The sequence below is a fragment of the Pteronotus mesoamericanus genome, unplaced genomic scaffold (assembly GCF_021234165.1).
Source record: "Pteronotus mesoamericanus isolate MK-2021 breed Mesoamerican mustached bat unplaced genomic scaffold, CSHL_Meso_final contig_164, whole genome shotgun sequence".
NCBI classification, from domain to species: domain Eukaryota; kingdom Metazoa; phylum Chordata; class Mammalia; order Chiroptera; family Mormoopidae; genus Pteronotus; species Pteronotus mesoamericanus.
The window spans coordinates 4050494-4067032 of NW_026555065.1; the positions used below are offsets into that span (position 1 = coordinate 4050494).

Consider the following 16539-nt stretch of genomic DNA (forward strand, 5'->3'; position numbering starts at 1 on the left):
CTCAAGGCCATACGAGGAGTCCCGGCCAGGCTTCCCCGCCCACAGGCTGACTATGGATTTTACACTTTTGCTAGAAGCCGCGTGTGTGTGGACCACCGCCGTTTGAACAAACTGCAGTTCCAACTGCCCATATCCAGAAGCTTTTTAATAAAAAGGTGTTGTGGTTTTTTTCATAACAGAATCTTAGTTGGATGTCAGTTCTTTCATTTTATCTGCTGACAACATGCGAGCACTGCTCCGCACACCCATTAGCTCTTGGATGCTTGTGGGTCTGGAAGGAAGAGTGGTGGCACCTTTCTCTCTCTCTCCTTTTTTTTTTTTTTCCTTCACTCTATTAACTCAATTTCCACCTGGGCTGAATCCGGCTTCTCTGAGAGCAAAGTCTCTCTTACGATGTTCGGACCGTTTTCATCTTTGATTCTGATCTCAGCCAAGACCTCCAGAGTTTGTTTTTCCCGTGGCTGCATCTTTTGTTTTCTGGGAGGAAAGGAAACACTGTTGAACGTGAGTCCCCAGAGCTGGGGGTATTGAATGGCTGGGGCAGGCTGGGGTTTCCCAGGTGCATTAGAGAGTTCGAGGGCAAATTGAGTAGGCAGTTCTGGGAACTCTTGGGGGAGAAAGCTGAGATGGTTTGATGTTCTTTCTGCAGAGAAACAGCTTATACTTACCTGTGCCTCTCTCACCAAATCCTTGCTGTCACCGGTGAGTTCAACTATCAATATTATTGCTCCTCCTTACCGAGGAAATGTGCCTCAAAGAAGCACATACCTGGTATACGCATTTAAGTCTCCTGACTCTGGGTCCTGTGTTTTCACCAAATCACATTGTCTTCTATCCCAGGACTGCCATCCTGCGTTGTGCAGGTCCTTGTCACCCCATACCGCATCCCCAGACAAACTGCAGGACATGCCTAACTCACCTTCCCGTCTCTGAGCACTTACCCCTCCAAACCAGCCTAAACAACATCAGTCACGTTTCCAAAGCCCCAGAGTGCGCACACCACTCCCCAGCTCAGGCACCTTCAGTGGGCTCCCCACGGCCCACGGCCTTAATCTGGCGTTCAAGATCCAGCCTTCCTGCCAATAGCTCCCTGAAATGTTCTCCCTTTGAGGTGGTTTTACTGAAGGTACGCTTCCTGGCCATAACGGAGGGGCCCAGCTGTGGTTAGAGCTGACTGCCCAGAGATTCTGCTTGGGCCGTAGCGGGAGTGGCTCGGTGTCTGCCGCTCCCTTAGACAAACACCTTGTCTCTGAGCTGACCTTGCTGAGGGGGATGCTTCCTGACAGGGTGAGAGAGGCAAGGTCATCTTAGAAGCTACACCCCACCCCCTGCCACCCTGGTCCCATCTGTAACCTGCATACAGAATGGTCTTGCTAAAACATAAACCTTTCATGTCCCTGTGCAAAGCCCTTCTTGTGAGCTGGAACGTGAACGCCTTAGGATGCCCCTCAGAGCGCACACATTCTAAGTCCTGCCGCCTCTTGTCCTCCCTCCCCCAGCCCTCCTCAAGCCCCTGCTACAGCCACACATGCCCTCCCTCCCACCTCGAGCTCGGTGCGCGCTATTCCTCGGTCTGGAGGGCTTCTGCAGCCCACCCTCCCTCTGTTGGCTCCGAAAGCCCCAGGTCCCAGCTCTGTGGTCCCACAATACTCTATGTACCAGTCACCATCTGTCACTTTGAACTGCAATCATCTCCTCACGAAACCATAAATTCCGTAAGGCCAAGGCTGAATCTATCTGAGCCCGTGTTGTGGCCCCCACTCTCAGCACAGAGCTTGGCACAGAGCAAGTGCTCAGCGCGTATCTGTGGAATGGGTGAGGAATGGGGCCGGGACAGTTCATAATGACTGGTTCTCAGCGTGAACTACATGGGGTTATTTCTTTTTGACTTTATAGCAAAACTGTGAGGAAGATTCATAGATGATACAAACCAGGGCATAGAAGGAAGTGCATGGAGGATAGGCCAACCCTTCCCTGGATCCTTAATGACCTTATTCTGTAGAGCAGGAATAAATAGCTTGTGCCTGCCCCATCTTAGAGAGCTGTCTTGAGGATCAAATAAGAGAATGTGAAGGTGCTTTTAAAATTACAAAGCAGGATACAGATTTGAGGGAGAGATTCTTATTATTGTTTCAAAGGTACTGATGGTGATGATTGATGGGCATATAGCAACTGTTGAAGTAGTTAATTAATCAATGGGGATGAGTGACCTAAGCGTATATTGAGTGAATTCTAGGACTACACTTGGTGTCAGTTGTTCAGGGAAGCAAAGTTGAGTCAAATGTGGTCCCTGCCCTCAAGGGTCTCTCGAACCTTAGCCCTGGAATCACCCAGGGAGTTTAACCAAGTGCCACTGCCGAGGTCTCACCCTTTGTGTCAGAATCTCCAAGGTGAGGACAGCATTCTGTATTTTCGATATTTCTCCTCAGGAGATGATCTTGTGCACCCAGGGTTAAGGAGCGTTATCATTATAAAGATATTAAAATTACCCCAGGAACCTCAACTGATCTCAGGTCTGTATCTGAGCCCTACATTTGGCCTTGGAGCAGGGCAAGACTTTTTCCTTTAACAGCATCCCTAACTCCGCAATGGCCCCCACTGAGCACAAGGTAATAACAACAAGGAATTGGTTATTACCACCACTTATAGGAGGAACTGGTTCAGAGGTATTGAGTGTATTGCCCTGCTAGTGAGCAACAGAGATGGGATTTGAACCCAGGCCTATGTAACTTCAGGGCCGGAGATCCCGACCTCTGAGACATACCACCCCCCACCCTGCCGACAGGCCAGGGCCAGCTGGTGGTAACTGAGGACAGTTGTTAGTTTTCCAACAATTCTGGGTTTTCAAAGGACCCTGAAGGCTGCATTTTGTTGTCCCAAAGAGTGGTTAGCCAAGACCCATAGGGACCCCTCCTCAGGTTTCCTTTGGGAGGGCAGGGCCCCAGCTTCCAGAGGCCACCCCCAGACCAGCTCCTCACCTCTTTGCCTTGATGTTCCTTACCAGGAGGACGATGCTTATCACGACCACCACACCCGCCAGGGCAAAGACAGAAATATTCCAAGGAGTTGCTGGGGAGGGACACACAGGACAGAGAATGAGGAGAGGCGGGGTGCCCCCCAGGCCCACCAACAATTGGGATTTGGGCTCAGCAGAGCTCACTGCATCAACTGTCCCCTGCTGTGGACCAAGTGTTGCAGAGGGACTCTAATTAAGGCGAAGATGAGCTCCCTGCTCTGTGGGAACTCTGGTGTGTGTGCGGGTGGGGGTGGGGAGAGAAAATCCCTGTCTTGGAGCAGCTTTAATCTAACAGGAGACGGCACTGCAATTGGATGATAGTGGGGTGGGGTGGGTTGTGATAAACTTCACAGTCTTCAGGGTTTTGCAGTGCAAAGGAAGGAAGGAAAAGAAGGATGGAATGAGGGAGGGAGGGATGGAGGGAGAAAGGGAGGGAAGGAAGGAATGAGGAAGGGAGGAAGGAAAGCGTGGCAGTTAACATGGATTCAAAAACTGCCCACCGATATGACACATAAAGTGGCTAATCTGAATTTGGATAATTGAGACTTGTCCATACTGTTCTAAAATGAGGGAGGATCTAGCCTCAGAGCTCCTGAACTTGCTGCTCCCTTTACCAGGAATGTTCTTCCCCCACATAACCTGCATAGCTAAATCCTTCACCTGCCGCAGGCCTTTGTTCAAATGCCCCCTCCTTAGTAAGGCTGCGTGACCACGTTACCTACCCTTGCAACTTTCTTCCGATCCCCTTTCTCTGCTGAATTATTCTCCTTAGTTTTTCTTTTAGTCCTGGAATCATCCAGAGTTTGACAAAATGCCACTGCCCAACTCATCACCAACACACTATGCATTTTTGTTGTTTATCCCATTCATTTTCTTTCTCTTTCACTAAAATGAATGCTTCATGACAGGAGAGGTTTGCGTGTTTCATTCACTGCTGTAACCCCAGTGCTGAAAACAGCGCCTGGTGCACAGAAGGAACTTAAATGTTTGTGCATGATTGGGTGGGTGAGTAAATGAATGACCAAGCCCGGAAAGAAGGAGGCTGAGGGGCAGCCACACCCTTCTGGGCACTGAGACCCCTCAGCCTCCGTCCCTTCTCTGAAGGAAATGTGCAGCCTGCTGTGAAGGAGCGGACCCTGCCAAGGGCCTCGGCCAGAGTCACTGTCTGTGTTTTGTGTTGAGAGCACACACCCCACACACCAATCCCCCGCCACTTACCATCTTCCGCCCGAAAAAACCAAAGCATTTCTTCCAGCAGATTCTGAGGCACCACAGTACTATCTGGGGCTGGGGTACCTCCCTCACCGAAATTCATGCCTTGCTCCTGGTTGGGGTACATATCTGGCAACGAAGTCCTTAGGCCCCTTCGTCCCCTCGGCTGCCCTCTTGGCCTCCTAGGTTCTGGCCCCTGAGCAGAGCCTGACAGACCCCTGGAAACAAAGCAGAGAGCATGATCAGATAGCCCACCCTGGTTTGAGCTCCCCTCTCTGCCCAAACCCAAGTCTCCTCTGGCCCAAAGTTACAGGATCAGAACGGCCTGGCTCCATGGCAGGTGGGACCTGGAGGGCCAGAGACCACAGACTTGGAAGTACCTCAAATCTTTATGAAAGCCCATCATGTGTGGGGAAGTACACTGACCCGGGAGCGAGGAGGACTAAACCACTGCTGGGCTGTGGGACCCTCACTGGGGACATCTCCCGCTTTTGCCTGCCCCGCATCCCCACCCAGCGTCTGCAGCCCACAGCTCCCCTTCACCCTGGTTTCTTAGCAAATTGTCCCATCCCTTGCCATTGATTTTTATGTAGTAGCCAATCACAGGGCCCGCGTGACAAAGGTTGTGCCTATCACAGTCTCATCTGGAGATTCGCATGCCTGTGACCCAGAGCTGAGAATGAGAGACGGTGACAGGAAAGGGTAGCCGTCAGCTGCTGCTGCTGGGCACTGAGTGCTCCCTCTCCCCAGCTGCCATCCCTCGGCCTGATTGTCAGTGCCGCTCTCCGGTCAGAGACCCCAATGACTTCTTTTTTTGGACATGTTAATCAGAATTGTTGTCATCGTTTGCAGTGGAAGACCCTGAAACCATGCTTCCTGGTTAAATCCCTTCATTAATTTCAGCCTGTTTCCATCCCCACAAAACAAAGCAGGTTAAGCAATCTGTGTTTACTAAACCTCATTCCGGTGTTGAATCCTAGTAATAAAAAATAATAATTCCAATTTTGGATGTTGACATGAGGCCACATCACTATATCAAGGGATCAGCACAGAAATTTCATTGAGACCTATGTACACGTGGGATCCTGAAAAATAATAAAGGCAGCTCTCCTACCCAGTAGGGAAAGGAGGAACCGTTTAGTGGAAGGTGTCAGGAAAACTGGCTCCCTGTGTGGAAAAAGGAAGACTGGATGCACACCTAACAAACAGTACATACAAAACAGACTCCACAACTAAAGGCCTAAATGTAAGAGGAAAAAATATAAAGTTACTAGAAGTGGGGTAAAAAATTTTTTTAATCCTTACCTGATGATATGTTTATTGAATTTTTTTTTTTAAGAGAGAGGGAGAAAAGAGGGGGAGAAGAAAGAGGGAGAGAAAGAGAGAGGAAAAAAACATCGATGTGAGAGAGAAACACTGATTGGTTGCCTTCTGTACATGCCTTGACTAGGGATTGAACCCACAACATAGGTATGTGCCCATAAGAATCCAACCTGCAACCTTTTAGTGCACAGGATGGTACTTCAACCAATTGAGCCACCTGGCCAGGGCAGAAGTGGGGTAAAATTTTTTAAAAGCCCTGACAGTTCAAATCATTTCAAAACAACAAAAAAGCTGATGAATTTGATCATATCAAAAATACAATTATCTGTTCAATGAAGAATACTGTCCATAAAGTAACGAACATCTTTCTGATTGGGACAAGATACTTGCAATTCTTAAAACCAGGAAGAGGCTGATATCTAGGATAGTCAAAGGATTCTTAGAAATTAATAAGAAAAAAATAAGGACCCTTATAAATGGGTAAAGGTCAAAAACCTGAAGTTTACAAAATAGGAAGCCCAAAAGGCTAGCAAGCATATGAAAATATGCTCAAACCCTTTGGTACTCAGAAAAATGTAAATTATAAATGAAATACCATTTGACATCTATTAGATAGTCCTAGTTTGAAGAGTGAATAATGTGTGTTTGTGAGGCTCTGGGCCATAGTCTTATGCACTGACAGGGAATGCAGGTTGGGGCAGCCATCTAGAGAGCAAATTAGTCACAGTAAGTGTTCACAGTCGTTCTGCTCCTGGGTGTGTGTGTGTAATTGCATCTTTAAAATGTTTATATATATATATATATATATATATATATATATATATGTATATGAATATATATATTTATATGTATATGTAAAATGGTCTGTCTGGAAAAAGTCCAGCAATTGTTAATTTAATGGTTTGAGTGACATGGATGTAACCTGGCAGCCAAGGAGAGCAGACTGGAATGCACGTGTGTGAATAATGATGACTTTACTGTACTAGTTAGTGGGGGAGGTAGACACTGTTGAGTGAGCATGTGTACTGTGTGGCTGTCGCACTGAAAATGACTGAGTGAGTACAGCAAGGAATCTGCATCAAATTTTGCATTAAGCTCGAACATTCCTCCACGGGAACTATTTGGATGATTCAGAAGGCCGCAGCTATGGGCAACTGGTGATTGGCAGCTTCATCACAACAAAACTCCGCCCATGCATCGCATCTCATGCAGTTTTTTGGCAAAATATCAAATCACCCAGGAGACTCAGCTGCCCTACAGCCCACATTTGCTGGTCTGCGACTTCTGGCTTTTCCCAAAACTAAAATCAACTTTGAAAGGGAAGAGATTTCAGACCATCTATAAGATTCAGAAAAATATGACTGAGCAGCTGATGGAGATTGGGAGAACTGTGTGAGGTCTCAAGGTGCCTACTTTGAAGGGGACGGAGACGTCATTGTCCTATGTACAATGGTCCTTGTGTCTTGTATCTTCTTCAATAAATGCCTCCTTTTCATAGTACATAGCTGGATACCTTCTGGACAGACTTCATATATGTCTAAAATATTATCCCTAAGTATCATAGGGGACATGCCATTTATGAAAATGCAAAATATATGCACACTAACAACAACACATATTTTACCAAAACACAAGAGAAAGGGAGCAAGAATGGTGATAAAAGTAACTAAAAAAATAAAATAGGAGAAGGGTTTTGAAGAGACCAATCACGAAAACATGTCAGAGGCTAACAACAACAACAACAACACTACCAATAACAAAAGAGGTCCCCAGACTCTCTCAGGTCCCCCTACTCTGACACTGCCTTCCAAAATAGCCTTTGGAGGCTCAACTAGGAACATTCAGAAATAACTGGATACTGGATAGCAAACAGTCAAACAGAAAAACAGCACTAAAAAAAGGACTAGATTGATAGAGTTTTTTCCAACTCTAAATGCTCTGAGAAAAGTGAAGAAACAACTACAGATTTTGAGGGAAAGTATTTTGTCAGAAAAATAATACTGAGCTAAGTTTTTCATGTGTGCGTGATCATTCACGTGATCATTCAGGTGGTGATGGAATTCAGAGAGAAAGACCTTGTTTGGACTTCCAAGGACTCAGAGGTATACTGCCTACTTACCCTTTTGAGGGATATATGTATATATATCAAGTAATGAAAAGGCAAAGTTACAGGGATGGCTAAATAATGTGATCTTGTTTTCAGCTCCAGCCGTCTGTTCAGAGCACTTGCTAAGAATTTGTGACTTTCTGTCGAATCTCAGATGCAGGAGCACCTGGCCTAATTAGCAGCATTGCCCATAGTCCCCTGCTGTATATGCAGACCTCCCCACACCCACAGAGAAAAGAGTGTAAAGGCCCAGAAACCAAACACCGACTCCCTCTGGGGAGGTGGGATGGGACTTAGATGCATGGGAACTTGGAATATTTCTGTATTGTATACATTTCTCATGAGTATAGACTACCTTCATGAAAACAACATATGGAATTATATATTTTAAATATATGTATTTTTATATGTATATTTTAAATATATTTTCTACATTTGCATGTATTTTTAAATATATGTATATATTGTAGTTATACCTTTGCAATAACAATTCTAATTTTTAAAAAATCCTCACCCAAGGATACGTTTATTGATTGTAGAGGCAGAGAGAAGCATCTATGTGAGAGAGAAACACTGATAGGTTGCCTCCTGTACGTGCCCCGATTGGGTATTGAACCCACAACCTAGGTATGTGCCCTGAGTAGGGATCGAACCCACAACCCTTTGGTGTGCAGACGACGCTCCAGCCAACTGAGCCATCAGGTCAGGGTGCAATTCCAATTTTGGATGTTCAATTAATAGCACTAATCAAATGTCAATTCTTCCCAACTTGACCTATGGATTTGATGCAATCCAAAACAAAATCCCAGCAAGTAATTTTATGGATATTGTCAAAATGTTTCTTAAGTTTACATGGTGTGGCAAAAGACCCAAAATAGTGAGCACAATGTTGAAGACGAACAAAGTCAGAGAACTGGCACTACCCGACTTCAAGGCTTACTATAAAACTGCAGTAATCAAGACAACATGGTATTGAAACCGATCTGATAAGTGTTCAAACTTGCATATGGGCTGATTCCACAGTGGAACGTGTGTTTTAAGTATGATGATATTGTTATAATAAACATATACCAACAAACAAAAAACCCAAAATGACAAGATGGATACATGTCCAGAAGTGACAGTCAGCCCTCCCGGACTGTGTTAGACGCCACAGAAACAAAGGCACATTTCCCTGAGAACACTTAACCAGTTTCCTTCTAGAGGGAGCATCATATTAATATCCCTGCTTTAAAAAACTTAACTAAATTTCACAATATGTTTGAATTTTACTTCTCCATTAATGTCATTTTCCTGTTCCAGGATCCCATCCAGGATATCCTGTTACATTTAGTTGTCCTTTCTCCTTAGGCCCCTCTGGGAGATTCCTGCACTTTAAACAGAGCGTAACCATCTGCCATGGGACTGTGATTCCTACCAAAGACGCTGGGCCGCCCGTCCCCATGGGAGGTTGAAGGCACTCACCCTGGGGCCCGCCTTGGTCTGCTGTTGGGAGCAGCAGCGGTTTCTGTGTCTCCGTCCTCCTCCTCTCACTGGCGCACTGGGTGTTCTTTGCACTGGAGCTCTCCCCAGGGCTGTCACCTGGGGGTTAGAGCCGCAGAGCCTGTAGCAGCCCAGCCCATCTGGTAGCTCTGCTCTTAGCACACACCCAGGCCTGGAGTCTTCTCTGCTATTCTGGGGTGACTAACCTCTTGAATGAGTGGCCTTGATGGCAAATGGGCTCCACCCGACTTTAATAACTTCAAAGAACTGGGAGCCCAATGCTTTTTTCCCTCATATGTTGGCCCCAAATATACAGAAAACACGCAGACCCTCTTGGCAGCACAGAAGGATGGGCTTGAGAGGACCCTCAGCCTGAGGGTCCCAGCATTGCAGGGGGCTACGTGGTGTGCCCTCTCCAGGCCTCCGTCTGCTGGTGTTATCAATATTTAACCACAGAGCAGGGAGCCAAGCCTTGCCTTTTACAGCCTGTTCTTTCTCATAGTGACAGTCATGGACTTATGTGAATTCCTCACAAGAAGCTATAAAAGACCTTTGGAGGGTAAGGGGTGGGGAAGGCAAGGCATGTGAGGCTCTGTGAGTGATACAGAAAGGAGGAAGCTGGCCCGGTCAGACAGCACAGAGTGGGGAGGGCTTGGTAGGGGGGCAGGAGTAAGATGCTCCCCCCACCAGGCCAGACTCATTCAGTCGCAATCATCAGTGGGCTCTGGACTTTTCCACCCACTGGCTCCTTGAATCTTCAACAACCCTTGGAGCCGGTTGGGCAAAAGAGCAGGGTTCCCATTTCACAAATGAGGTAACAGAAGTTGAGTGAGGCCAAGTGACGGGTGCAAGTTGCTGAAAAGCACAGGTCAACAGTGTGGACAAGAGCATGGTGCTGAGGAAAGGAGACCCAACAGGGAACCTAGGGACCTGCATGGGACTCCAGCAACTCCTTATTTTATACCTCATCCATTCGTTTGTTCATTCATTCGTTCATTCGTTCATTCATTCATTCATTCACTCAATAAATATTATTTGAGTACCGGCTACACAGATGACATGGTAAACAGGAAAGGCACAGACGCTGCTCTCCTGGAGTTCACACTGTAGGGGGAAAGACAGACAACAAAAAGTTATCGAAAACATAAGATCATTTCAGCTAGTGACAATTTCTGTGAATAATTTAAAGAACAAAATGATATAGAGGGAGATGATATAGAAAGAGATATAGAAAGAGATGGGGTCAGAGGGCTATGATTGCTATAGTCCTATACTAAACACTAAAGGACAAGGAGTTAACCATGCAAAGACCTGGGACAGCGGGTGCAAAGGCACTGAAGAAATAATGAGCTCATAATGAGGTTGAGAAACAAAAGGGAGGGCACTGGAGGGCGCTGCACCTAAAGCGGGGTGAGGAGGGGAAGCAGCATAGAATGAAGGTGGAGGGTTGACAGAAGCAGAACTTGCAGGGCCTTGTAAAACAGGATAAGGTGTTTGGATGTAATGAGAAACCACTGGAGGGTACAGGCAGGGAAGTGACATGATGTGATTGACATTTATCTAAGATCACTGGCCTGTTGGGTGGAGAGGAATGGGGAAACCTATTGGGAGGCTGTTGCATTTGGCCAGGCAAGAGATAGTGGTGGTTTGGACCGCGGTGTGGTTGTGGAAATAGTGAGAAGTGGTCAGATTCAGGGTGCATTTTGGAGAGGAAAGCTGCTGATAGATTGCAAGCGAGAGGAACTCAGCACCAGCTCTCTTAAGCACCAAAGGAATTCAAAAGGTAACTATTGGCTCATGTAACTGGGAAGAGCCAGGTGGAGCTGACCTTAGGGAGAGCTGGAACCAACAGCCTGAAAATCCTTAGCTGTCCTCTCCCTTGCTCTCTCCCTGCTTCTCTCTGGATATCAGGCTCACCCCCAGACGCTAGCCATCTGCAGGAAGCTGGAGCCGGCTGCAGGAAGTTCCGGCTCACACCCTGACAGCTGGAGGAGAAGGGGTCCCTTCTCTCCACTCCAGTTTGGAAATTGTCCTGACCTGGGTCACGTCCCCATGTTTTGGATCGGTTGTTTTAGCCAAGGACGAGGTACGATGGATGACCAGCTCAAACCTCAGGCCCATCCATGCCATCTTGAGTAGCCAAAAGAGACAGGCTAGGAGCTGGACAGCCACTCCAGTTTGGGTCCCTGAAGTGACCCCTTGACCAGAAATCTCCTGTCTGCCCTGGAGGAGAATCATGGGGACCCTGCGCCACCCCGGGTTTTCCGCTCTTCTGCCTGTTTCTTTTTTATTCCTCCTCTTATCCTAGTTCTCCCCGCGATACCTTACCTAATAATAACTATTCTTCTGTGCCTGCTCTGTGCCAGGCATTAAACTAGCAATGAACAATCACAGACACTGTCTCCAACCTCATGAAGATTTTAGCTTAGTGGGGAGACTGACAGGTGGTCGCACCAGGGAACATGTAATTATGACTGCTATGTGACAAGTGCCATGAAGAAAATGTACACATGTGCACCCTAAGCTCTCCCTTCCTCATAGTTTCAAATATCACTTCTGGACAAGTCAATTCTGCTTTAGAGCCTCCTTTCCTTATGCCTCCAGTCCCTTGTCCCGCTGCCTGGAAGAGGGTGGGCAATTAGTGGAGTAGAAAGGGCTTTTGGCTTTCCCCTGCTGTTCTATTATCTGCCACTTCGTAATGCTAGTCTCAGCTTACCTTTCACCTTGTCAGGGAGTCCTTTCACATCAGTTAAAAGTTGTGTTTGGCTCTGTGTCACAAAGACCCAATTTGAATGGTTTAAACATATAAGGGTTTATTTTCTCATATAAGAATTTCTGAAGTAGCTGGGTACTGCTGTCAGAAGAAGTTCAGGGAAATTGGGGCTGAGATTTCTGAGATTCCCTCATAGCCTCAAGGTGGCTGATGCAGCCCCAGCTATTATGTCCAAGTTCCAAGGAGAAAAAAGGAAAAAATGAAGAAGGACCACAAATTGCAGCCACAGGATATAATAGACAAATAATCTACCAGAGGGTGAATCCAGACAACAGGGAGAGCTATGGGCAAGAGCTGACAGCCCCAAAGGCTTCAAGGCGGTAGAGACTGCTCTGTTTTTCCAAATCAGCCTGCTCTGCTCCCTGGGGTGAGCCATCCACCGTCCGCTGACACCAGGAGGGTGGATACCCTTGGCTAGCTGTTTGTTCTTATCTTCATTTTGATAAGCATCACTTACACTCAGAAACCAATAAAATAATTTAATTTGAACAATAAATCTGTAATAGGGTAGTTGAGAGGAAGGATGGGTGTCCAGTGGGAAGCCATCTATACACTGAAGTAAAATGATCTGAATGATCAAATGCTCTTTCTTCCTTTCTTCCTTCCTTCCTTTCTTTCCAGAGAGGAGGAAGGCAGGGAGAAACAGAGGGAGAGAAATATCAGTGTGGGAGAGATACATCAATTGGTTGCCTCTTGCATGCCCTCCGCTGGGGACCTGTCCCACAACCCAGGAATGTGCCCTGACTAGGAATTGAACCAGGGACCTTTTGGTTCACAGGCCAGTGCTCAATCCATTGAGCTACACCAGCCAGGGTGAAAAGCTTGCTGGAAGCATTTTGGGAACATTTGCAAAGTATTGGAACTTTGGGCAAAAACTGATGTGAAGCATGAAACAAAATAGGTACTTTCTCCATGAAAGGTCATTCTGCAGCCACCACCGTCATCCCTTTCATCTCATCTATGTATCGTTTGAGACTTCCTATGTCATTGACCCTTGTTTAGAATACTTAATACTTTATATGTCTTTGACCCCTTGTTTCTGGTTACAGTATAACCAAACATCTTCTTCAGTCACTGAATAAATCAAAGTCCAACAGCAGAATAAAATCGAAGTCAGCCTTTCGTTTTAATTGTATGAGGTACTTGAAGCTTAATTGTTCCCATAAACAGCACTCCAAATAGCCCCCCTCTTGAAGCGAACTTGCTCAACGTGTTTGAGGAATGTCAAACAACTTGGTAAGTCAGGATTATGTATTACTTTATCTGAGTTTTGTTGCTCCCAGCTTTCACAAGCAAGTCAACATTCTTTAAGGGAACAGAGGTAGAATACAGATGGCCCCAGGATTAAAGCAAACACTTCAGACCATTCAGTCAGGACTATTTCATTAGTCAAAGTTATATTACAATCTTGCTGGGAGGGCAAAGGCCTCTGGTAGTCCCACTTTAGAAATTCACTTTTGGTGAATGGTTAGATAATAGTGATTAGATTTTTTTAAAAAAGAAAAGAATGTTCAATTAAAAGGTCACTAAGACTCTTGACTGATGTCAGTTGGGTTAGTGGGTGATTAGTTTTCTAGAACAAGTCTTAAGCCTCTAACGTTTATTGGAAAATTTTCTAAGCATTTTTACAGGAACCATAAGTTCTATCCAGAAGGAAGTTGTGAATTAAATAACTTAATCAGGAAAAAGTTCTGTCCTGCATCAGATTTGAGACAATTTTTATTTCTTTTTTTCTTAAATTTTTCAATTACAGCAGACATTCAATATTATATTAGTGTCAGGTGTACAGCATAATGGTTAGACATTTATATAACTTACAAAATGATCCCCCTGTTAAGTCTGGTACCCACCTGGCACCATACATAGCTACTATAATATTATTGACTATATTCCCTAAACTGTACTTTACATCCCCATGACTATTTTGTAACTGCCAATTTGTACTTCCTAATCCCTTTACCTTTTTCACCAAGTCCCCCAAACTCCCTTTCATTTGGCAGCCATCAGCTTGTTCTCTGTATCTATGAGTCTGTTTCTGTTTTGTTTATTCATTTATTTTGGGTTTTTTTAGATTCCACATATGCGATCATATGGTATTGGGACAATTTTTCTTTTAAAGCCTCAGATACTTTTGTCTTTTTACTTTTGGCTCAGATAACTTTTAAAGATCTACTTTGGTTAAAAAAAAAAAAAAAAGAAAACCTCTTTACATTATTTTATTTCTTGCCTAGTTGATCACTTTTTACATTTTTTCATAAATGGAGGAAAGTAGGCATATAAAACATACACAATCACTGTTGCCAGAAGTGTTTGTATCCATATTGATATTATTCCTTTGTTAAATAAAAAGCCTTCATAGCCAAAAGCTTTTCTGAAAGAAAGGGCTTATTGGGCCATATGCTAGCCAGAAAAAGGACCAGGTCCCAGGACATACAGTCTAAACTACCACGAGCAGAGCTGGGTGGAAGAGAGAGACATGTTCATTGTCCCAGAGCTGACAGGGCTCTTTAAAAGGTGAAGTGGGGCACCTCTCGGATAGGAATGACAAGGAGACGTTTCTGAGATGTCTTGAATTAAATTACAGCAGGCTGGGTAGAAGGGAGAGACAAGAGGTTCACCAGTTAACAACTGCAGGGCAAACCCAACAAATCACGGTTTATATTACTGAATGTTTAAACTTTGAATTAACTTCCAGGTGGCTATTTCTGAAATTATCTAAAGAAAATAGCCAGTAGCCATTGACCCCCAGGAGCCTATACTTCTTGCTTACACATGAACTTTCCAGACTGTTGCCCATAACCAATCCTAAGAGCAAACACTTTTTCCTTGGATTCTGCGCCTCTCACAGAACCAGCACCACTTCACGTTCTCCCACCCCCTTATCCATAGCCAGTGTAAATTCTTTCAAAAACAGTTTACATCTTTCTTCCCTTACTCGATGTATAAAGAGGCTGTCGACTTCAGGATAGCAGACATCTTGTTTTCTCTATCTAGTCCTGCTGTTGCTGGTGGTTTAGACTTCCTGCCCCAGGACCTGGTCCTTTTCTGGCAAGTATTTGCTTCAATAAACCCTTTCCTTTAAAAAAACTTTTGGTCATAAGAGTTTTTTAACAGGTGCATAGTCCATAAGGAAGAAATATTTATGCTTCTGGATTCGTTGTGGGAAATATTTGTATTTCCCTTGGTTGTGGGCAATATTTAAATTTCCCTTGATTTATTAGGTTGACTGTCAGCAGCAAAGGGATATTTCCTTATCCTTAAGCTGCTTCTCAGTCTTGCACTCTCTAATCTAGCTTCCTCCAGATGTCATGTGACCTCTCCAGTCTCTCTCCTCCAGGACACCCAGTCCTGTTGGCCTATTGCTCTCCCAGTCTCATGGTGGGGAAGAGTCTGTTGCATAGAACAGCCTCCCTTGTATTTCTCTATCATCTGTGGGGAAGGGGCTTGGGACATGGTCAGCGTGTCGTGGTCTGTCCCCAGCAGATGGTCTTGCAGCCCCAGCCCTTCTTTACAGAGAGGCTGGACAGACCAGGGAGTGACATCCCCTGCTGAGACCACAAAGAACAGTAACAACACGGATAGCGCAATCACTCAGAATCAGAAGCACTGCCGCTTTGTTTTGTCCCTCCCAACTCTGTCAATGACTAAAAAGGTTGGTGAGCAGCGCCTCCTCGCGGACTTCTGCTGCAACTACAGGCAGGGTATGGCAGTAATACAGAATAGGGAACTTCTCACTGAAGGCTGCATCTCTAAAGGCTTCGCTGGGCTATGGCCCTAAGTTCAGTTTCTGCCCCTGACATTGGTCCGATACATGTGTATGACAGAACTTCCCCTGGTCAAATGTGGCATTGTTTCCCACAGCATATTCAGTTCTTGTGGATTCAGGCATCTGCCACCTTACCAACCAGAGCTCTGACCATTTCGCTCCTCGTGCCCCTGCTCCATCTTTCCTAAGGCTCTGGCTGCTCCTCCATCTTGACTCTTAAAGCCAAAGGGCTGATCTCTCTCTCTCTCTCTCTCTCTCTCTCTCTCTCTCTCTCTCACACACACACACACACACACACACACACACTTAATATGGCAGATCTTCTCATTCCTCAGAAATCATACACACATAGTTAGGGTCAGGGTCAGACGACGAGGAACAGAGAGAGGAGATGTTTCCTGCTTCCTCCCATTCCCTGATCAGCTTTTTTACACCCACAGCTGACCCTGTCCTGGAGGCCAATCCCAAGTTTTAGATTTCTATCAAACGTCTCTACTTGCTTGTCTCACCACTTCCATTTCAAAGTATACAAAGCTGAAACATCGTCAAAGCTGAAACACCAAGCAAGTCTTTCTCTGTCAATGACACTGCTCTTGTCTTGTCACTCAGACTCAGAACTTGGAGTAACTTCATTGATTTAATGTGCACACATTCTCCATTCATCAGGGGACAGAAATTTCTGGAAACAGGACCAGAAAACAGCCGAATTAGCATTATCTTGGATGTGCTTTCTGGACGTCTAAATTTGTTACCTAAAACTCCTTACCATTAGGCGTCCTCATCTCTGTGTACTTTATATTAATTCAAGCAGTAGATTTGTCTGGGCTTGGCAATGGAAACCTCTCCCCACCCTCCATGCA

General features: G+C 45.5%; 1 protein-coding gene across 3 annotated transcripts in view; it reads right to left on the reverse strand.

The window, feature by feature from the left end:
- Positions 1-16539, reverse strand: part of SLC51B (SLC51 subunit beta) — an 18297-nt gene continuing 1758 nt past the window's right edge. The window contains exons 2-6 of one of the 3 annotated variants that reach the window (XM_054565285.1): positions 10184-10244; positions 9123-9239; positions 4235-4446; positions 2979-3069; positions 1-477 (exon numbers count right to left, since the gene is read on the reverse strand). In XM_054565285.1, the coding sequence (XP_054421260.1) occupies positions 327-477; positions 2979-3069; positions 4235-4355 (363 nt within the window). In that variant the 5' untranslated portion in view covers positions 4356-4446; positions 9123-9239; positions 10184-10244 and the 3' untranslated portion in view covers positions 1-326. Of the gene's footprint in view, positions 478-2978; positions 3070-4234; positions 4447-9122; positions 9281-10183; positions 10245-16539 lie in introns of those variants that run through there. The other 2 variants (XM_054565284.1, XM_054565286.1) reach the window with 2 other exon arrangements.